This window comes from Panthera leo, chromosome B1 (genome assembly GCF_018350215.1).
Source record: "Panthera leo isolate Ple1 chromosome B1, P.leo_Ple1_pat1.1, whole genome shotgun sequence".
Lineage (NCBI taxonomy): Eukaryota > Metazoa > Chordata > Mammalia > Carnivora > Felidae > Panthera > Panthera leo.
Genome location: NC_056682.1, coordinates 140,734,974 through 140,757,977, shown reverse-complemented (window position 1 = coordinate 140,757,977; position 23,004 = coordinate 140,734,974). Strand labels below are relative to the sequence as shown.

General features: G+C 38.7%; 1 protein-coding gene across 5 annotated transcripts in view; it reads right to left on the bottom strand.

Moving 5' to 3' along the window:
* The window catches only part of PAQR3 (progestin and adipoQ receptor family member 3), a 27,794-nt gene extending 4,790 nt beyond the window's left edge, over positions 1–23,004 (bottom strand). The window contains exons 1-7 of one of the 5 annotated variants that reach the window (XR_006201877.1): positions 22,670–23,002; positions 18,229–18,391; positions 13,606–13,761; positions 10,036–10,233; positions 7,356–7,446; positions 3,999–4,147; positions 1,129–1,333 (exon numbers count right to left, since the gene is read on the bottom strand). Coding sequence is in view for 1 of the 5 variants with exons in the window: in XM_042936112.1 (XP_042792046.1) it covers positions 4,005–4,147; positions 7,356–7,446; positions 10,036–10,233; positions 13,606–13,761; positions 18,229–18,391; positions 22,670–22,854 (936 nt within the window). In the remaining 4 variants the exon portion in view is untranslated. Of the gene's footprint in view, positions 1–973; positions 1,334–3,998; positions 4,148–6,478; positions 6,586–7,355; positions 7,447–10,035; positions 10,234–13,605; positions 13,762–18,228; positions 18,392–22,669 lie in introns of those variants that run through there. The other 4 variants (XR_006201876.1, XR_006201878.1, XM_042936112.1 and 1 more) reach the window with 4 other exon arrangements.

The window sequence follows — 23,004 nt, the reverse complement described above, 5'->3', positions numbered from 1 at the left end:
GGATTAGATCTCAATCCTTAGGGTAAAGCTCAGAGTGTAGGATTTAAGAAAACCTGTTGTGACCTAGCATTTTTGCAGCAAAAACACCACATAGCACAATTTGTCCAGGCATTACAATTACTGATAATTATAATGAAGGTAAGGCAAAAACATGACTTTGAAGTAGCTTTTGAATGTCTGACATTGTTTTTGCATTATATATAATTTACTTAAGCTCCTTAGAAACTGGTTAACATACAGAACTTAAAAACTCTTTGGTTAAATAAGATACTGTAATCCTTGATTATGTCAGAAAAGAGGCTTTGGCATGTTAAAGAGAAAACCTATTTATTGGATTGGTGGACTAAGTTTGGTGTTAAGATCACATTATCTTACATATTATTCCATAGTCTTTAGATTGGTGGCTTGTGGAAAGATTCATTTTATTATGAGCTTTTTTGGATGTAGCGAGATTTATCTAAAGTTATGTGGAAAAATAAGGGCTTTGTGTCTTTTTAATAAATGGCACACAGTGTGGATTGTACTACTGTTCAAATTCAGTTATAGTTAACTGCTTTAGAGAAAAGTCTATGCTGCAATTAGAGCTATTTATTTTGAATAGCTTATCCCTTTTTAAGTAAGTCCAGCTCTGGCATCATGTGTGTGGGATGCAGGTAATTATTCTCATATTGAAGGCGTGAGTTTTACATTGCACATTTAAAAATAGTTCGCTTTTGCTTCAGGTGATTGGCACTATTGAAATTACATGTATGTTCTGTAGTGTTTTTGATCCCAGACATATAAAGCAGCACTAGAGCTTTGGTGACAATAGCATTCCTGTCCTCCATGGATGGAATTTTCATTTTTCACAAGAGACCCCTGCTGCTGGTAGCTCTCCCCCGTGAAAGTGTTTCCTTAAAGGTAGTTGCAGTTTTGGCTCCTTATCTCACTACCTCCTCAGAAGTCTGGTACAGAATTTTGGGGGACACTGGTATCCAGTAGCATCTGTACCTCTTTTTAATACAAACATAGTAATTGTGATAATGCATATAAAAGACTTGTGTCCCTCCCCTGGTGGCTGAGCTGATTCTTCACACATTTTGGCAGGGACGGGATTACCCAGAATGATGACTTCAGGTGGATACAGACCTACTCAGCTCAGCAACTGGCAGGGATCCAGAAGTGTAGACTTTGCCCCTTCATGTTTAGTACAGGGCAAAGATATCTCCAGGTAGGTACCTGCCAAATGGAGTTGCACACCTTTATGCCAGTCAGTCACAATCTTCAAATCGGTTACTTTGTCCAGGTGGGATGCCATAAGATGTGACAGTCCCTGAATTCTTCATTCCTGATTCTAAAATATGATTTTGAAGCTGTTACGTATTATAAAGAATGACAGGCAGCACTTAATATATTTAGTAAACCCAGTTTATTTACATAATACATATTTTGCCATGCAGCTTACTGAATTGCACTCAGTGTCATAACAAAAAAGACAAGCACTATCTTTTGAAAATGGCTTTATATAGAAAGATAATTGCCTCAAATTAGTCAGCTACAACTTTATAAATCACTATAGACAATTTAAAACAGCCATGGATAATTTTAAAATGTAAAGTCTGTAGGTAAAGAGCTTTTATAGTTTACACACTGTAAAATTAAAACCAGCCTTTTAGTACGGTAGCTGAATTGTGTATTTTTAATCTTATTTTAATAAATCTATAAAAACAAAAATAACTTAAATATACATTATTACAAGGCTCAGATCTGGAGGCAATTTTTAAATAGTTATTCTTTAATGTTAGCAATGTCTTAAAAATTTTGCCAGTAGTGATATGCACACAGTAGGTGGTCAATAAATGCTGACATACAGAAGTGTTTATTAGTTGACAGCAATCCACGTTCATTCCCTACTTTATAATAAATATAGTAAAAATGAAAATGAGAGAGGATAGCTTTCTTACAGTATTTAACATTTTCATAAAAAGATGAAAGGTTTACATGGTATACTTCTCCCTACAGTCAGACCTGTATGCCTTTTAAATGAAAAAAACAAAACAAAACAAACCCAAAAAACAAAAAACAAAACCAAAAAAAAAAAAGTCAAACACAGTATGATCTTTTTATCCATGAATTCAGATGGCAAGGATTAAATAATTCATATACTATTACAAAAACCCAGAAATATTTTTTAAAAATTAAGAGAAAGTGAAACTTACAGTTCAATATGTTTTTATTTTGAGAAGATTTTATAGTAAAAGTGGTATCAGGCCTAAAATAACTAGACTTTTTAAGTATAACTACTCAGTGTATTTTGTTTGGCTAAAATGACAAAATATCTATTTAAAATCAGTATCATGTAAACCCGTAAGAGATGGTTTAGGGAAAATACATCCTATTATCATTACACTAAAGTCTTCTTTCACTTAGCACATAGATCAAATCTGTGGCCTTATAAAATAGCCATTTTCAAAGCAGTGTGTTCCATCATCATAATGGGTATAATACAGCACCCTTAGTCTACTGGGAAGATTCTCCTTACTGAGATACTAGCATGGGGAATTTATATTCCAAAAACACTATACTGAAAAGAAATACAAAATTTTACAGATGCATAAACTGAGGCGCATTAAAGTAACATTCCTAATACCAGATGGCAATGTGGCAATGTGGAAATAAGCTTCACCATCAATCAACACTTCTGATATTTGGTAATTCCAATGTTCTGAAGATACACCAGTATTCAAAGCAACTCCTGTCAACCCATTAAGAAATCTGAATAATAATTTATATCCAATGAACAGCATGTTTTTGTGAATGACTGCTTTAAGGAACTTAATTTATACATGACAAGGCCAAAGAACAAGAAGAGTGCTGTATGGTAGGGCAGTGAGATCTATTTTTTAGGTATATATAATGAGTAAACTTAATGTTTCAGGCTCAAATATTAGTGTTATCAATACTGTGAGTTGTCAATAAAATGCTAACACATGCATAAACGGAAAGACTAGAGCACAGGTAAACAATCATGTCATCAAATGGGGAATCAGCATGACTTTGTTCTAAGGCTTAAGGTTCATTTCAGGGTCAAGACTGGGCCATCTGGACTCTGTGGCCTTGAGAGTGGCACCCATCTAATTGGGAACCCCCATCCATCACGAAATTTAGGACTGCAAATTCAGTGAAATTCTTCTACAGGAATTTTGGAACCAAAAATCTGTAATCCACTGGCAAGAGTGCAATTATTATATGGAACTAAATAATATTCTTCAAAATTAAAAGGATTAAATGCTAATAATGTCTTAGTTATTATTAGACCACAGAATTTGTTGCCTGATCATATAATCAGTTTTTAATGTGATTCTTATCCGATGGAAAATGATGCAAGTTCTTTTCTTCTCAAAGCCTCTCTCAAGGGAGGAAAGGATTGAAGTTTTTATTCTAGCAAACCAAAAAATACAATGTTCCTAAGGAGAAGAGAGACTATAGCTAAGGGAAATCATATTTTAAGTGCCAGTTTCTCACAAACCATATATTTAAAGGCTAGTAATTATTCAAAACCAGTCTCCTAGCTTACGTTAAGCATAGGCTATTGCAACCTTCGCCTTGGTTAGGCACTTAAAACTTGATCAACTACTGTAAATATCTTCTATTAAAGGAATCAAACAGGATGACTCCATTTTATGATGGAGGTGAGCCCTTCCTAAGCAAATTAAGCTGGTGTTAAGTAAAACAAATACTATTTCTATACTGGTTTCACATTCATTGTTATTCAGATGTTTCTTATAAATGCCAACTAATTTTCACTTTCTGTACAAGCAGCAAATTAGTAGTTTTAAGGGCCGTAAAGTAGTTATTATTACAGATCCCCAAGTATATTTTTCCATTTTTATAAAGTAGTACTCATGATATATTAAATAGGAGGAAAAAGAAAAAATTACGGTGAATCTTAGAAACAGTGGGGTATACAACTCCCCATTACATATTGCTTAATAACTGAATACAGCAGGTGGCCATACCTGAATTCACAAATGTGAAACATAGTCAGGGCAAGGCTTGCTATGTCTGTACTGCATGACATACACTGTTGACTGATGCCACCAATATAACATCACTACTGCAAGGATGTGCCATATTTGGTGGCTTGATCCGAGGTAGTTTAGTTGTCCTAGAAGGGAAGGTAGAGAAAAAAGAATATTGATTCTAATATTTTGATATTAAAATAAGAATATATTTCTATGTCTGGCCTTGGACATATGGCTTAGCAGCAAAAATATTTTGGCCATCTCAGAGCACCTGGAGAGTAATTCAAACCCAGATGTTTTTAAAAAAGGATGAATTCATATTTTGGTCTAATTTAAGGACATTGGTGAATTTTGGAAATACTATTCCAAGTGTGTTCTCAAATCTAATTTGGTTAATTTCAGGAATTTGACCTTTTGTCTCCAATGTCTTATACATCTGGATACACACACACACACACACACACACACACACACACACGTATATATCATGGGTTACATCTGCAAAATGCAATTAGTAATGGCTTCATTAAGTAAGGTTGATTAATTCATATACAACTTAGAACTATTTCTCTTTGTGCTTAAAGTTTAAATTCCAAGGAGATGAATTAACATATGGGAAGCCTCTTGAAAAATATCAAAATAAAATACAGAGTTACAGAAATTTAAATGTAAGTAACTTTTTCTTACTCATGGTGCTTCTATGGTCATGTAGTATAAATATTCTCTAACCTTACCTGTCTTATCAAGAGTAATAGTACAGTATATAGATTTTATTTATTTAAATGTTCATTTTTGAGAGAGCTCAAGATGGGGGTGGGGCATGCAGAGGGGAGGACTGAGGATGTGAAGCAGGCTCTGTGCTGACAGCAGTGAGCCTGAAGTGGGACTTGAACTCATGAACCCTGAGATCATGACCTAAGCTGAAGCTGGATGGATGGTCAACTGACTGAGCCACCCAGGTGCTCCAGTATGTAGATTTTAAAGTTTAAGTCAACACAATCCTTTCCATAGGGGTTTCTACCCTTTTTTTGGTGCCACAGACCACTTTGACACTCCAGTGAAGCTCAAAGACTCATTTTTAAAAGCACAAAATGCAGAGGACTACAAAGAAAATTGATCACATTGTAATACAAGTATGCAGATCCACTTAATTCTGCCCATGGACATCTTTGGTGATCTTTGGACCCAATCAAATATCATTGTGATGTTTACATATTTAAAAAAATGTAACTGAGGTGAAAGTAATTTCTTAGGTATACATTTTTTTATTTCACAGTATTCACCCACCATCTTACCACCACTGCACATATTTCTCTCTCTCTCTTTTTATTTATTTTGAGAGAGGGAGAGAGGGAGCATGTGTGTGAGTAGGGGAGGGGCAGAGACAGGAGGAGAGAGAGAATCCCAAGTAGGCTCCGCACTTGCAGGTTGCAGGGTTCATGGTTCGAATCCATGAACCATGAAATCATAACCTGAGCTGAAACCAAGAGTTGGACACTTAACTGACTGAGCCACCCAGGCGCCCTGCACATGTTTCTCTTTACATCCGGGTCATAAATGGGGACTGGCCAGCCAGACAAGGTTTCTAAGCCACTCATTCATGAACATCTGAGACTATTACTTTTATCTGTAAAGACTTTTTGTCTTGTATGGTCTCCATATGTCCACTGCTCTACTGTGCCTGTACTCCACACATTCAGCTACTTGGGGCACGTTTTATGTCAAGCTCACCTGAAGAAAAGTGATATAACATTTGACCTTTTATAGGTGTCCTCTATTAGGTAACTGGGAACTTCAGATATGAATATTTTAAGGCATAAAAACACTATGGCCGTAACTATGTAGTTCAGAAAAATTTCATCATTCAATTTTCTACATGTACTTGTGAAGAAATTAATAAAATAATTATTAATAAGGTGATATAAAAATGCATTTTGCCACAACTGCATTTTTTTTTTTGGAGGAAAAAAAAAATTTTTTTTTTTGAGGAAAATTCTGCTCTGCATGAAGATGGTCTTCAATTAAGGGACATGTCCTTCTTATGTTCCTAAATCCTAATGTTTACACTCAGGTTCTTCTTGGTACTCCACTTTTAAAGCTCAGTGGTGAAAAAACCAAGTGCACAGAAGAATGCCTGAGGTTCTGTGATCTAGTCTCTAGATCAGGGTTTCTCATCCTTTCTTCTTCCCAACACACATCATAAGTGGCATAATCCTGTCTTCGATTCACTGTGGAAGATTCTTCACCCAAGAAGGAGGGACAAGTCTGCAGTTTGAATTTGAGCCACACACCTACTTCTACCTCCCCGAACCAAAAAAATCACTGCTGTATGCACTTTGTTATTCTCGACTCAAGCCAAAGGTCACCTGGACTTGCATCATTCTGTGCCTTACTAAACCCCATTTTTCACTTATGGGACTGAGGTGGAGGGACGTCATCATAGTAACAACTGCTAACGTGTATTGAGTGCTTACTTCTTGTGAGGAACCTTGCTGAATGGTTCTTGTACATTTTCACACATAATCCCCACAATAACCCCATGAGGGAAAGTAGTATCTCCATGCTCAGATGAGGAAATGAGCTGAAAAAGTGAAGTAACTTATTTAGCTCATGCAGCTAGTAAGTGGGCAATATGGATTTGAACCCAAGCAGTCTGACTCCAGAGCTAAAGCTCCTGAACAAGCAAATACATGTTTTGGAGAACATTATTTATTCTACCTGGTATCCTGTTAGTTATTTTCTATCAGAAGTCTTTTTCTCTGGACTGGAGGATCAGGGAAATCTTTCCTTCTGTTGAGTCACTAGCTTGTGTATGTTTTGGGGACATGAAGACCCTTAACTTACATTATTTGTACTGGGTGCCAGGAAGTGGAAATGCAGATTGGTGATCTATTTTTAGAACCTCATGATGGATATATGGTGAAGTGGTCCTAACCCTGGCTTCTTTTCATTATCATCTTATTTTCCTCTGTCTCTTTTCTTCTTATTTTATGGATCTCTGCATATATAAATTATTTTTTAAGAATGAGTTGGTATATAAAGAAGTCATTGGTAATAGATAATTAGTACTTCACAAAATAAACAGTGGTTGGGAGTCAGAAGACTCCCAGCTTTGTCACTAGCTCCTAATTGTGAAATGGTAGTGACCTCATCTACTACACTCAACTCGTGGTGAGGAGGAAAGGAAGTCTATGGAAGCCCTTTGAAAGTTAAAGTTTTAGATAACATTGGACAATAGGAGAGCCTTTCTATAACCAATAATACTGAAATAACTTTTGATACTCTGAAACATACACCTCCACCATATATTTAGAATCAAGTCACAAAAAGCACTATAAAAGTGTTACTTACCTGGAAAGTACCGTTCTGGAACTTTGGAAATGTAGAATAGGAAAGCAAGAAGAGCAATCACATACATCACAATTACACGGGGTGCAAAGTCCTGAAAAGCAAAACATTTTTTCACAGATCTTCCTACTATGACTGAATTCCTAATTTACTGTGAATCTAATTCATTGATTAGGTAGAATTCAGAGGCAGAATTTAAGCCCATTAAATCTAAATTGCTTTTGTAGACAGTATCCAATAATAGAAAACTTGCTCTCAATACTGTAGAAAATAGCCCACAGGAGTGGAACAGAGAGTGTCCTAAAGGTTAGGGTAATAAAGGAGGTAGAGCTTGAACATGGCTGAAGGTCCTAAGGACACCTAACTCCACCAACATAGTTTCATGGGTGGAATGCACATGGGGAATGGAGTTATCAGCTGAAGCAGCAAAACACTGAAGATCAGGGACCTGTGGCCAGAAAAGACTGCAGAGGTTTGGTCAAACAATGCAATGTGTTCCACCATCCCAGATAATGGTCCTCTTGAATACTACTATATGAAGCAGTCCATCTCTCAGTTCCACTGGAAAGCTTTCCCTTGCCCTGAGAAAATTACCCAGCTATAATTTATTTTATAACAATTTTATATATTGTTATCAATTCTGGTTGTAAACCTAATACACCAAGAAGACATTTAAGAAATAAAGACAAAATTACTTCTCTCTACAAATATTTGAGAATTATCAGGGTCCTCCTGAAAACCTACATTCTTAGACTAATGAACATGAGATTTCTCATTCTAGAACACGACTGCAACCTATCCCCAGGATTAGCCCTTCCGGAACTTTTCATTTTTGGTTAAGTTTCTCTCTCTTTCTCCATCTTTTTATTTTTTTAAATTTTATGTTAGAGATAGAGAGTGTGTGAGCGGGGGAGAGGGGCAGAGGCAGAGGAGAGAGGGAGAGAATCTTAGGCAGGTTCTATGCTCCGTGTGGAGCCTGACACATGTCTTGATCCCACGACCCTGGGATCATAACCTGAGCCGAAATCAAAAGTCATTCTCAACCCAACTGAGCCACCCAGGCACCCCTCTCCATCTTTTTAAAAGTATAGCTTATTGGAAAATTTCTCTGGAAGTCTCCCTTCTTCACTGGAATGATCTGTGATCACATTAGATTTCCATCTTTCAGAACCACTATTTTCCTAAACCATATTTCTATTTTAAAATTTCTGAACACAGGAAAGTTCCCATATTTTTCTGAATTTCTCAGAAATCCATTGGCTCAATAGGTCTGGTTCTCTTTCTTTGTCATTATAAGATTAAAAGGGATGTGTATACATCATCCCAAATTTTGGCCTCTTCTAGGTCAATAACCAGTTATTCATTTCTGGTTAGAATTAAATCTAGAGTTGCATTTCACCATTGTTTTCTTTAACTTATTTTCAAGAAGTAAAACTGTCAGAGAAGTGATGTTTTCATAGATATCAGGATCACTGAGGTTCCTCATCACTACTATCTCACTTTTCTCCTAAATTCCTAATTTTATGAAGAAAACATCACCCTTTTTCTCAAGTTGGCAAAGTGGCCAGATCATATCACTCAATTTGCTATATCACAGAACTTTCTTTTCTTTCTTTTTTTTCTTTCTCTTCCTTCCTCCCTCCCTCTCTTTCTTTCCTCCTTTTCTTTCTTTCCTTTCTTTCTTCTTTTTCTCCTTTTCTTTTTTTTCTTTCTCCTTCCTTCCTTCCTTCCTTCCTTCCTTCCTTCCTTCCTTCCTTCCTTCCTGTTTTATACCTAAATGCTTTCTACCATGCTGTTACCAACTTCATGCAGTGTGTGTAAAGCCTATTATTAGTTCCCTGGTCTTCTAAAAAAACTAGGATTTTTTTTTTTTAATAAAACCTGCATTTAAATCCCCATATTTCAGACAAAGGTCTCACTGCAACAAGTATATCTGCTTTCTGCTAGATTTCTTGGCATACTTACTGATGTTAAAAATTCTTAAATTTATTCTCCAGTGCATATTTAAGGCATTTTTACATGGATCTCTGAGATCTGAAGTCTTATTTCTAATCTCAAGAATACTGAGGAGTTCTCACTGAGCCACTTCTTTAATGTACTCCGACTTGGCCCATAATACCTACCTCTTATAGCTCTTCTTTTACTTCTCAATATAATTTCTTTGATGGGTGGGACATGATCAAATCTTCATCACTAGTCTCAAACTCTGACCTAAATTCCAACCCCATCTCCACCTTTACATCCCACAGGTGCCTCGACTCAACAGGTCCAAGGAAAAATCTTTCCCAGCTCCTTCTCCTCCACAAAAATCAATCAATCAATTCCTCCTAGTTCCATATTTGCGTTCTCACTGGCATTATCTCTGCCCTAGCTGACAAAGCTGGAAACTTGGAAGTCCTCCACTGATAATGACTTGGGTATTTACACACTCAAGGAGAGTTAAGAATATATCATTTCACAGAAAGATATCGCAGAAAAAAACAGTAGTTACACTTCTTTATCCTGCAAGGCGTACTTCTTTATATAGATGTGAAAATTATGGCATCAATATGCAGTTATAAGTATTTTCTCAAATGACAGAGACCCACCCACCTGGCCTGATTATAGTACTTTACCCAAAATGAATACAACTGAAAGGACAAAAAAAAAAAAAAGAAAAAACTATTGACTACATTCAACCTACCTGTACAATAGGAGCACCGATTCCTCCATTGAGCCAAACCCAGTGAAGAGTTGGGATCACTCCATATCCCGAAACAGAACAGAAGATGATAGAACGGAGCCTCTGCCACTGCTGGGTGAGGTAATTGGGATGGATCTGTGCGAAGAACACTGCCAGGATCATGGCAAGCACTGTGATCAAGTACACTTGACGCCAGTACTAGAAGGAAATCAAATGTTAATTGTTACACAAATAAGAGAAGGAAAAGACTAATTCTGGCTTTTACATTATATGTAGAAGACTACTTATGTAGTTTTTTCATTTCTAAACATGATGAACTTCCTTCCTTACAACATTCATGTTCCATATAACTGTTAGGTTTCTTAGGAGGACAAACGAAATTCCAAAGAGAGCTAGTGGAAACCACACTTATTCATAAAAAAGCATTTTCTGAGTACCTATTATATGCCAGAGACAACTTCAGTCCTGTAGAAACAAAGCTGACTACGACATGGACTCTCTCAGTGAGTGAGCTCATAGACTATGAGAGGGGCAGACATAAAGAAGTGATTATAATCCAATGACAAGAGCTGTGAACAGAATGTGTGAACACAGAGGAGGGGGCAATTGTTACCTAGAGTGGCTAATAAATGCTTCACAGAGGAGATGATATCTAAGCAGGGTCTTGAGGAATTCATATGATTCTGTGGGAAGAGGGAGTTCTCAAGGAAAAGGAACAGAGCATACGGTGGGAAGGTTTTGAGAAGAAGGGAGGCTGAAAGGCAGCGTACTGTGAGGCTAAGTATTTGGAACTGTACCACGCTGGCACTGGGGGAATAGCAGTGTTAAGAAGGAGATGACGGGCTTGCTTCTCAAACTGACTTATTAGAAATAGAACTCTGACATCAGTGTGAAAAACAAAGAGGTGACAGGAAGCCAACTAGAATATTAATTGGAATAACTGATTCAAAGAGAGAACAGGGGCTTGGGCTCTTGTTGAACAAAGAAGACAGATGTAAGCAGCAGATTCAGGAGACTTTTTACAAATAAACTAAAATCTTAATGGCTGACTGGATGTGTGAGAGGGCAGTAGAAGATAGCTAGACTGTTCCCAGTAAGAAAGGCCATGCAAGTGGCTTTTACTAATGCAGCAAATGAGCAAAGATGAGCCAGGTGTGTGTGTATGGGGGGGGGGGGGGGGGGGGGGGGGTGAGGGAGAGAGAATGGGAAAGCATGAGACAATGATCATTTTAATTTTTTTTTTAATGTTTGTTTATTTTTGAGAGAGAGACCGTGTGCGAGCAGGGGAGGGGCAGAGAGACAGGGAGACAGAGAATCCAAAGCAGGCTCCAGGCTCTGAGCTGTCAGCACAGAGCCTGACGCGGGCCTGAAGACACGAACTGCAAGATCATGACCTGAGCCGAAGTCAGACACTTAACCAACTGAGCCACCCGGGTGCCCCAAAACAATGTTCCTTTTAAAATATTTTAAGTCTGAAGGGCTTATAGAATATTTAGGTATCTAAATGAGCAGTTGGAAGCTCAAAAGTTAGCATCACATGGGGCAGAGTTCTTCAGCTGGGCTCCAAGGACTTCTGTAGGGCTACTAGCTCCCTGAAATCCCATGTCAAATTGTTTGGTTAGTCTCTGCCCAAATGTACATTCTCCTGGATGGAGGGTCTAGAGTTTTCAATTGCATTCTCAAAGTAGCCTGTGTTCCTTAAAAGAAAAAGAGCTACTATAGAAACCAGATATTTGGAAATGATCGGGTACCAGAGGAAAGAAAACAATTTTTCCTTTAAATAATCATTAGTTCCAGGGGCATCTGGGTGGCTCAGTCAGTTAAGTGTCCGACTTCCGCTCAGGTCATGATCTCACGGTCCGTGAGTTCGAGCCCCGCATCGGGCTCTGTGTTGACAGCTCAGAGCCTGGAGCCTGTTTCAGATTCTGTGTCTCCCTCTTTCTCTGACCCTCCCCCGTTCATACTCTGTCTCTCTCTGTCTCAAAAATAAAATAAACATTAAAAAAATTTAAAAAAAAATCATTAGTTCCAGTAGTTGTCTTTCTCTTCTAGCTTTTCTGAAGAGAGATGCACAAAGAGTCCCACTAGTCTCCTGGATTATCAGGTATGTTTAGGAACAGGTAAACAAAAAACAGCTTAGGTTTCAAAGAAAGAAAGAGTAAGTGAAACAATTCAATCATTACATAACTGTACTCACAAGCTCCTAGCTATCAGCTTATTCCCTCAAATTTTCTAAAAGATGTAAACAGTTTCATGCAAAATCAGTAAGTGAAAGCTGAGCAGATATGAGTACTTTACTCAAATCAAATCAATTTACAAGGTTAACTGCATATATGTTTAATTATATGCTTAAGTTCCAACATGATTAGGCCTAAAAAGCAAATGGCTCATAAGTAAGTGGCTACAATGAGTAATTCTCTTACTTCAAACCAAATTTATGATTTTCCTGTTTGCTAGTTTTACACTTCAGCTTTACTGGCAGTCATCTCTGTTACTGCGTAGAGACAAAGGTCCTACTTAAGAATTCCCAAGTCAGCAGAATCCTGTGCTATAGCCAGTCGTCCCAGGAAGTGACGGCTGGGGAGTCTGGCTTGGAGCACCTGTGACATGCGGAGGGCTTGTGGAGAGGACAGGCTCTAGTCCTTGTGAAGAGGGCTAGGGGTGCCTAGGATGTGAACTGCCCCCGAGCAGCTCTGTTCTGGCTCTGAGAGGAAGAAACTAAAGGACAAAAGAAAAAGAAAAGAGTAAGGTAGGAGGGCAGGACTTTCTGAGTGGGAGGGCTTGCTGGGCCCAGGGGAAGATTCAGTTTGCTTCCTCAACTGGGACATGAAGTAATGAGGTAGAGAGTTATCTTCAATAGTTTGGCGGCCCAATATTTTTAGCTCAGGTGCTATATGATCTGATAGCAGGGCTTCAAATGGTGCTTTGCACAAGGACACAACTGACTTTTGTGACATCAGAGTCAGAAGGTAGAGTTGATTTAGAACTCAGAATAGATGCATATTTATTAGTCACTTACCTCCTAGCTGGTCTGCCTCTATGCCTACCTCCAAATGTAAGACTAAGGAAAGGAAAACATATTTCTTATGAAGAATTGGGTCAACACACTCACAGACACACCCTTTATTTTTTCCACTGAAAGAGGAGTAAGGATCAGGGAAAATAGCAAGCAGCAGCCAGCTTCCTAATTTTATCAAGCGCTAACTTTAACTTCAGCTCTATAGACACAAAAATAAAAGACATGTAATGTGCATCTGAGGGATCACATAGCTATATGGGTTTAGTGGAAACGTAACTTTTGGTTTCGAGAAAATTAGTTTACATTAGTTTCAAGAAAATATCTTCAAATATATATTTCAATGGAAAATTAGTAAAATGAGTATGGAACTGATAATAGATGTTAGAGATCGCAGGGCCATTTTGAAAAATGAGTTTATATATACACGAGACTCTTCTGTTTCTTCTATAACTTAATTATGTGTTTATTCAGAAGTTCAACGGAAACATTCATGGCAATAAAACCCAAGACCTACATGAAAAGTAGAATATAAAATGTTTTAAGTTACTTACGTTATTACAATAAAAAGCATAAAATACACCAGAGACATAGCAGCCCAGTATTCCAATAGAAATTCCTGCATAATCTAATGCCATCCATCTTCGACAGGTTTTTTCTGATCGATGGCAAGAAAAAAGATGATAGCCCACAGAGCAAAGCATACAGACCTATGGAAAATAGAACAAATCTTAGCAAAGCTAAACAAAAAGAAATTAAAGCAACTCCTGTGTGGCATTCAGTTTCCTTTTTAAAAAAGTACCCACTGTAGAAGTAATCCATGTCCTTAAAAAGATAATCAAAGAACACAGAATTGTATGATGTAAAAACATAAGCTCCTCCCACTTAATCTATTACCCAGGATTAGCCCCTGATAACATTTGTTATGTGTCCTTCTAGGTATCTTCAAAGAATGTATTGAACATGTATGATATACAAGTCCACACAGACACATATGATATATACTTTTTAAAGTTAATCAAATGGAATCAAATTATACATTCTGTTCTGCAATTTTGGTTTCTTCACTTAAGACTTTTCGTGTCTGTGCAAGAGTTCATTGTATAGAGTTTATTTTTGGGTTGTGAGTTAAACACAGCTTTGTTGTGTCCAAGAAAAAATGATTATGACTTATGCTGACTTTATGTGTTGCCATACTGACAGCAAAGCTAATCTGATTCAAGCAGCTGCTCTTAAGATTGATAAGGCTGTTATGGTTGAACTCCCTTCAGCCATTAAATACCTGCTGTGTATCATGCACTGGGGATACAAGGATGAGACCTCTATTCTCTGAGAGATTTTTCTGAAATGAATGAATGAACAGTGGTAATAGAAGAAGTCCTACAGGAAAAGTCAGTGCAGAGCACAGGGGAGGAGGGGAGGACTGGGCTTGTGGGTGTATGTGTGCATTTGGTGGGTGAAATGGTGGGGAAAAGAGCTTCACAGAAGGGATGCCACTTACATTGGATCTTAAAAGGCTGTTCTGGCATTCCTCAAGAATATAAATAAAAGTGCTCACATGTTTATTGGAGGGTCCACAGGAAAAGCAACATATTGAAAACACAGACCATTAAGGACCGTCATGTGGCCCTCTCATAATACAATTATGACAAGTTCTACACATCAAAGAATTTTAACATCAATATGATGGGCTAGGTGTGATACTACTGAAGAGTTTAAGTGCAGTCTTACAGAAAGGCTAAGATGGGAGGTTTTAAGAGTAGCCCTAGAGAGCAATGGCAAGACCCTATCCTAAGCCAGTGACAGTGGGGGTACAGAAAATGGCACAGATAGATTATATGAAGTAGGTCAAACTGACAAATATTTTGTAAGCAACTGCTAAGGCAGACAAATGGTCAGGTAGCTATTCCAGAATCCTCCAGATTCTGGTCATTAATGACCTCCAGAATCTGGTCATTAAACAAACCTAATCAGGCACCACAGCCTCAATACCATTATTTAAAACAGTGTACCTAGCCGCAATGTCATTTCTTCATCCATAGTCTAAAATCTTCATCAGTCTGTGGCTTTGGCTACTAAGCCACAAGTCAGGAGTTCACTGACCCAATCAAATATAATTCTAAGAAGCTTGGTTATTTGTTTTCTCAGATTACCCTTGAGATTACACACAGCAAATCCAGAGAATACCAAGGTACATATTTTCATTGACAAGGAAAGATCTCATCATCACAATGTTGAGTGACACAAAACAGCAAGCAGAGATGATCATAGCTCAGAATTAGGTAGACAGGTAGGTAGGCAGGCGGGAGGCAATTACTCATACACAAATGTCTGGGGGAACTTAACCGAAATGTCAAATGTGGTTACCTCTGGAAAGCAGAATTTCAAATGGCTTTTGCTTTCTTCCATATACTGTTTTGTTTGTTTGAACTCCTACATGAATATATTTTATGGCAATAGTAAGAAATAGTAAAGCCAGTTTCATTGTGAAAAGGAAAATAAAGAGAAAAATTACACTTATCAAAAGGAAAGTCGAATATAGAGTGTTAGTAGAGAACACTGAGTTTTTAAAAAATAAACCTATACTTAGTACGTTCTGTTTTAAAAGAAATGTATTATTATTAGAGTTCCTTAAAAAAAACTGCCTGAAAAATTATCTGACAAATGGAGTATGGTTTCAGTTTTCTGGGAACTTTCCTTCTGTGGAATATCTTTCTCCATCAAGGTAGACAGAAAATCAGAGTGTGACATCCTATATCAATCTCCTTGGCATGATAACCAAATACTTCAGGATCTGGCTTCTTCTTCTCCAGCCTCATCTTTCTCCATTCTCCTATGATCCAACCAGAAAGGTCAACACCTACAAGTCCAGAAAGTGCTGAACTATCTCTTGTTTCTGGGCCTTTACACAAACTATTTTTTCTGCTTAAATGCCCTGCCTCACTCCCTTCGGCCCTCCCACCTAGGTGACTTGATTTTTATGACAGTTTGGTTTTGTTCAGCACTGTATTCCTGATGCCTAGCTTAGTGCCTGGGTCTAGATAGGAGGCATTCAAAAAAATATTTGTGGAACTGAATGTAAATGAAATGAATCTAGGGAAAGGCATGCCTATATTCTACTCTTCCCTCATACAGAAAGACCTCTAGGAAAGTTCAAAGCCCTTGAAATTACATTCTACTATTCTACATTCAGAATGTACTCTAATAATCTGGTTGGTAGGAAAACACTGAGCATATAAAATGGTACAAGTGAAAGAGCAAAAAATGTTATGTCTTTTAAAAATTACATGTAAATTGGGGCACAGGGTGGCTCAGTTGGTTAAGTATCTGACTTCGACTCAGGTCATGATCTCACAGTTCGTGGGTTCGAGCCCTGCATCGGGCTCTGTGCTGACAGCTCAGAGCCTGGAGCCTGCTTCAGATTCTGTGTCTCCTTCTCTCTCTGCCCCTCCCCCGCTCATGCTCTGTCTCTCAAAAATAAATGAATGTTAAAAAAATTTTTTTTTAATTACATGTAAATCAATCCTTGTGATTTACCATATTGCCTGCTCACTCTAAGAATTTAGAAAAATTGAGCAAGTTATAAATTTAATTTCATAAAAATAAAATAACAGAAATGGTAGTTTTCAGTAGGGAAGATGTGCTGTCTTCAGCTGTCATTAGCATCTTGTCCAGAAAGATCATTGCACTAGTAGCTAGAACAGGATTTAACTGTCCTGCTCAGTAACCCTGGGCAAGTCACTGTAACATTTTGGGTGCTTTTTCGTTGGCAGTTGTAATTATTTCAGCTTTTCAGTCTGCAATGCATTGTTTTCTTAAGCCAATATAAAAATTAATATGCTTTCCCTGAATTAACATCAGTTCTGGCTAGATGGTGAAGGAATAAAGGGAAGAGCTGGGGGCTGAGGAAAACATGTGGGATTCTCAAAGTAGATACTATCCATATAATTAACAGTAGAGTATAAACCAGTTCTGCTTATTAATGGTTATTAAGGGCATCTTAGTCTGTAAGATACATCTAAAAATTTAACTGTAAAGAAATTGATTCATTTTCATTTTCAAACCAGAGATGGATTCTAAGAGATGTTTAGGCTGCCATCAGGACAAAAATCAAACCTGAGAAGGAGTATACTGTAAAAAATACTTAAAGAAAAAATAAATTTCAAATAATAATAACATAAAAATACAGGTATTCTTTCCCTTAAAGAAATTTAAAATTATTCCAGAAACTAGAATTAGGAAAAAAAGGGGAGGGGAGATGTTCCCAATATGTTTTTGGTCATTTAACTCCCAAGTTTTAACTTGAGTTGAATGATGAAGGTCTGAAGTTAAACAACACATTGTGCAATATCTGTGCAGCTGGCTTACAGATACACCTTTCAAACAGCAGCCACAGGTTAACTGCAGGGAGTGCTGGCCTCTGTTTGGAAGAATGGAGATGATAGCTTTCTCTTTTAATTTTTTTGTTTTTCTGTACTCTCTGCATTTTATTTAATTTAAAAAATGTCAGCAGGATTTTGGTCCACACTTGACTTCTTCTTTAGGATTATTTGCTTTTAAAACTATTATATGTTACTGTTAAAGGAATTTTACAGATCCTTGAAGAAAAATGTAAGTGCTAGGGAACTAACAAATACAACAGGTAGAGAGGAGGAGAAACTAAAAGAATCTGAAACCAGGCAAGCATAAAAAGACCAAAGGAAATGAACATTAAAGCAACAGCAAAACCAGACGTTAAAATTAAGACAGTAAGGAAGCAAATGCAAAATCTCAGACCTATAAATAGGAAAAAGACGGGGAACACTTCTCAAACAAGTTTTAAGCAGTAACTAGTGTTCTATCTCTGCCAGAAAATAAGAGTACAGAGGTTCCTATCCTTATATTTTTTTTATCCTTACCTTAATCTTACAACAGAAATGTCTAAAAAGGGAAAGAAAAGGAAAGAAACTTTCTCAGTCTTTAAAGTCTGTTGGATTTCAAGTATACTCTAACAGTAAAGTCCAAATATACTCCCATAAAAACATTTTTGGTGCTTATATTATAAAAACGAATAAACTAACCTATATGCTATGTTGGGACTCTGTAAAGCAAGTGGTGGGCGTGAAGTAAGATCACTTGCCCAAGCTTGTCTGACTAAAGTTCTCTTTACCAATAATAGTGTTTGTGAAATGACTTACCTGGAAGCAGAAAAGACAAATAGAACAAATTACAAAATCTTCTCTGGATGCACTTGCCGAAGGTAACACTGATGTCATGTCATATATTCCCAGTGTAAAGAAGAGAAAGAAACCCAGCAAATGACTCCAGATATTTACCGTCTCATTAGATAAAATAAACAAACTGGAAAACAAACAAAAATGCATCTCAGATTTATACTGGCTTGTTCACTGTCAGCATCTAAAAGATTAGGGACAGTTTTGGGGGGCAGTTATCCAACACTTGTTGCTTTAAGCCCTTACCCTCATATTTGCCTTTTAAATACAACATCTCACTCTGCTCAATTAATCTTTAAAAGGATATTAAAAACATTTTTTTAATGTTTATTTTTTGAAAGAGACAGAGTGTGAGCAGGGGAGGGGCAGAGAGAGAAGGAGACACACAATCCTAAGCAGACTCCAGGCTCTGAGCTGTTAGCACGGAGCCTGACGCCAGGCTTCAATTCATGAACTGTGAAATCATGATTTGAGCTGAAGTCAGACATTTCACTGACTGAGCCACCCAGGCACCCCTGTTTAATTAAATTTTTATTTTATTTTATTTTATTTTATTTTATTTTATTTTATTTTATTTTATTTTATTTATTTTTTAATTTTTTTTAATGTTTTTATTTATTTTTGCGACAGAGAGAGATAGAGCATGAGCAGGGGAGGGACAGAGAGAGAGGGAGACACAGAATCGGAAGCAGGCTCCAGGCTCTGAGCTGTCAGCACAGAGCCCGATGTGGGGCTTGAACCCACAGACTGTGAGATCATGACCTGAGCCGAAGTCGGATGCTTAACCGACTGAGCCACCCAGGCGCCCCTAATTAAATTTTTAAGTTCATCCATGTCTCCACCAATCCTGACATTTTAGAGCTCTTTTGGTGCTCACCCTATTATCATATTTACCATTTCCCTCCTCATATGAGTTATTTATGTATAAATTCCTTCTTGTCCTCCAGCCTATCAACTCCCTGATGGCTGGCACCATCCTTCTTTATGACACCACTGTCCCAAGCATAGTGCCTTGCTCAGATTAGATGCTAAATGTCCATAGAAATGCATGTGCAGATTAAATCTGGATGTTAGCTACATACTTACATGTTTAAAAGCAGGTATCTGAAAGCCTGCCAAGTATAAGGTCAGGCACAAACTTAAAGTACCTTTTTAGTACACATCAAATGTAAATGCAAAATTAAACAGACTCAAGAGAAGCAGAATAAATACAAACTGTACCACTGGAAATGTCCTTTAAGACAGGCATGTCAGGGGTGGCTCAGTCGGTTGAGCGTCTGACGTTTGATTTTGGCTCAGGTCATGATCTCACGATTTGTGAGATGGAGCCCCACGCTGGGCTCTATGCTAACAGTGCAGAGCCTGCTTGGGATTCTCCCTCTCTGCCCCTCCCCGGCTTGCCTGCACACACCTGTGCTCTCTCCCTTCCTCTCTCTCAAAATAAATAAATGAACGTTAAAAAAAAAAAAAAAAAAGATAGGTATGCTGGAACAATTTTGCAGTGGCTGTTTGAAACCAAACTAGTTCACAGGTGGCATGAGTTTCTCCTTTTTTAGGAACAATCGGTTACTTTTAATATCAGTACTATTTGCTCACTAAATGCCTAACTGCTTTGAGTTTAAGTAGTCTTGACAGCACAGGCTGGTGTAAAGTGCACCACGCCAACCACGAGTCACAAGGGTCACTGCTCCTGCATCCTCACCCTCAGCAACAAATTAGCTCTGTGATCATGAGCAAGTCACTTCCAGCTCCTCCATTTTGTGAACTGCTTCCCCAGCTGTGAATAGAACTCATCAATAGAAGGTGACATCATGCCTAATGATTAAAATTCTCTTGCAGTTCTCTTGCAAAATCAAATCTTTTTGTTTAAACTAAGATCTTTGACGTTTACTGGTTCAGAATCCTTATAAATAAGCATTAACGTATATACCTTCAATGTACTGAATTGGTAAGAATCACCATGGTTCTCATTTTCCCGCATCATAAACATAACAGGGTCTCACACTATCAATTGATTATCAAGAATAAAGTGAATCTTGTTATGAATTTCAGGCTTTACCCTGTACAAGCGTCAAGTATCAAGACCACTTATATTGGGGCAGGGGTAAGGACGCAGGAATGTGAAGGAACACCTCTAACTATACAACTGTTTTGACGATCAATACTCTGTTCTGCCTGTTGCCTCAAAACTTTTCACTTAGTGAAACCCAGTATACCCTGATTAACTGAACTGAGAGCCACAAGCTTTGGCATGCTCCTTCCAACTAACAGTGTTGGCAGAACAGCTGTGACATACAAAACCTCTCCTTCCATCCAAAATCTGTTCTGGTCACTCCTGACAGCCAGAAGAAGAGAGGGCAGAAGCTGAACCTGGAAAAGACCAAGCTGGTGGGACGAGCACTTGGAAAAATATTCCCTGTAGAGAATCTACTCTTATGCTGTGAGAAGTTACCCATACTTTGTTCACCTTCAAAATCAATAATCACAACGATAACAAGTGAGTCACCATTTACCGAGGGCTTGTTAGGTGCCACACCCTGTGTAGCATTTTATATACATAATCTCATTTAATCCTTGATATTTTTTGGAGCACACATTGTGATTACCCTCATTTTTACAAGAGGGGAAAATAAGGCTCAGAGAGGTTAACCTTTGTTCAAGGTCCCACAATGGTTAAGTGGCAGACCTGGATAACCAAGTCTTTTTGACTCAACAACCCAACATTAAAGCACTGTATGTATTTCGTTTCTCAATCCATGAGATTTGGACACTAACATCAGAATGCAGAGGACTATTGCTACGTGGGTATAAAACACTTAACGGCAATTCGCTACCTGCTCTGTTCTTGTGGACTCCACATCCATAGCAGGGCCTAGCTCTGATTTCTTGTGTAATAAATTTATGCAAAGGAGACAGTGGGGGTCGGGGGGGGGTATAGTACTTAGGATTCAAACTGTGAAGGCTCGTGGGCCATCCACTGAAGTAGGGATGGGCAGAAATGTCACTTTGTGACTGTGAGTCCAAAACACTTTCAAGACAGGACAGAAAAAACTGAGGAAAGACTATGCTCAAAAGAAGACGAACAATCAGATGCGTGGTTGCTTCTTGAGCAACTTAACAGCCTACATTCCAGTGTTGGGGTTTGTCACCACGGTATCCTAGAGCTAACCAATATCTGCACCTTAATTCTCTTATGTTTAAAAATGTTTATTTTGAGAGAGAGAGAGAGAGAGAGAGCAGGGGAGAGGCGGGGTCGGGGGTGGGGAGAGAAAAGGAGAGAGAGAGAATCCCAAGCACACTCCGAGCTGTCAGAGCAGAGCCTGATGCGGGGCTCAAACTCATGAACCTTGAGATCATGACCTGAGCTGAAATCAAGAGTCTGGATGGTAACCTACTGAGCCCCCCAGGCGCCCCTGTACCTTAATTCTCTTAAAGTGGAGTTCTATAAGTATATACCTAACACAAAGTTTTAACACAAAGTTATTCTGCTATTTTAAGAACTAGAACACTGGTTTTTCAGTTTTGTTTTTTAAAACCCAGGCTTTCAAGGGACTCATAGTTTTAAAGGTTTAGATGATGAAGAAAGTCCTTTCTTAGAAATGCTTCTAGGGCTCTAGTGGAGGGTGGTGCCCGTTATAGGCTCTCTTTGCTACAGCACTTTTACTACACAGCGTTTTTCACACTGGTTATTATGCAATAGAGTTATTACCTCTTTAATGCGTGTCACTCAGACCAAACCTTAGTTTCATGAGACGAACAAGGGCCTTGTCTGCTGTTCTCTGCTTGACTTAGTATATAGTACCTGGCACCTAGGAGGGGCTCCATAGTATCTGCTCAATGAATGAATTGGGTTTCTCTCTCTCTCTATATATATGTATATACATATACATATATATACCCATACATTGCATATGGCAATGTGAACTTGTTTTCTATTATATTATTATAATTTCCTATTATATATCATGTTAGGCATTTTATTTGGCCCAAAGCATCTGAGTTTCCACAGGGCTGCTCTAAAAATAAAGCTTAGGTATACACAGGGGCAAGTATCACTTGGGCATCGTCAGTGGGGTCGATTCTAATAAGCACCAAATGGGATGAAGGATCTAGAAGCCCTCTGTAAAATGCAAAGCGCCATAGGAAAAATTGCTATAGGGGTAATTATAAACATTGTTAACTGTCATTATTCCGTGGATCTGGCACCCGGGCGGAGGAGGAGGAAAGATAACGAGACGGGAGAGGTGGCAAAAAGGAATGAAAGGGATGGGGCAGCTAGGAAATGATAGGCAAGGAGAAAAGCAGGGAAAACAGCAGGGACCCCAGACAAAAAAGGGTGTAGGTGGGGAGGAGGGGCTGCCGGCGCGCCCCACAGGCGCGCCCCGCGGAGGCGGCCAGACTGTACCTTTTGATACACAGCCTGGAGGGCAGGTAGGCCCGGTAGCCGTCGGTGATGTACGGGTTGTCCTTGAGGGACACGGGGATCTGTTCGTAGGTGTAGAGACGGATGCCGCGGGGCACCAGGACTGGCCAGTACTGGTAGCTGCCCAGCTCGATGTAATGAGCGCTCTTCAGCAGCTTCTGATGCATCCTTCCCAGCCGCCGCCGCTCCCCGGCTGGGGAGCTCGCCCAGGCCCCGCCTCCCCGGGGAGGGGGCTTCGCCGCCGCCGCCCCCGCCCCGGAGCCCGCGAACGCAGCGCGAGGTCCTACGGCCCCGCCGCTGCCCAGGCCCCGCTCAGA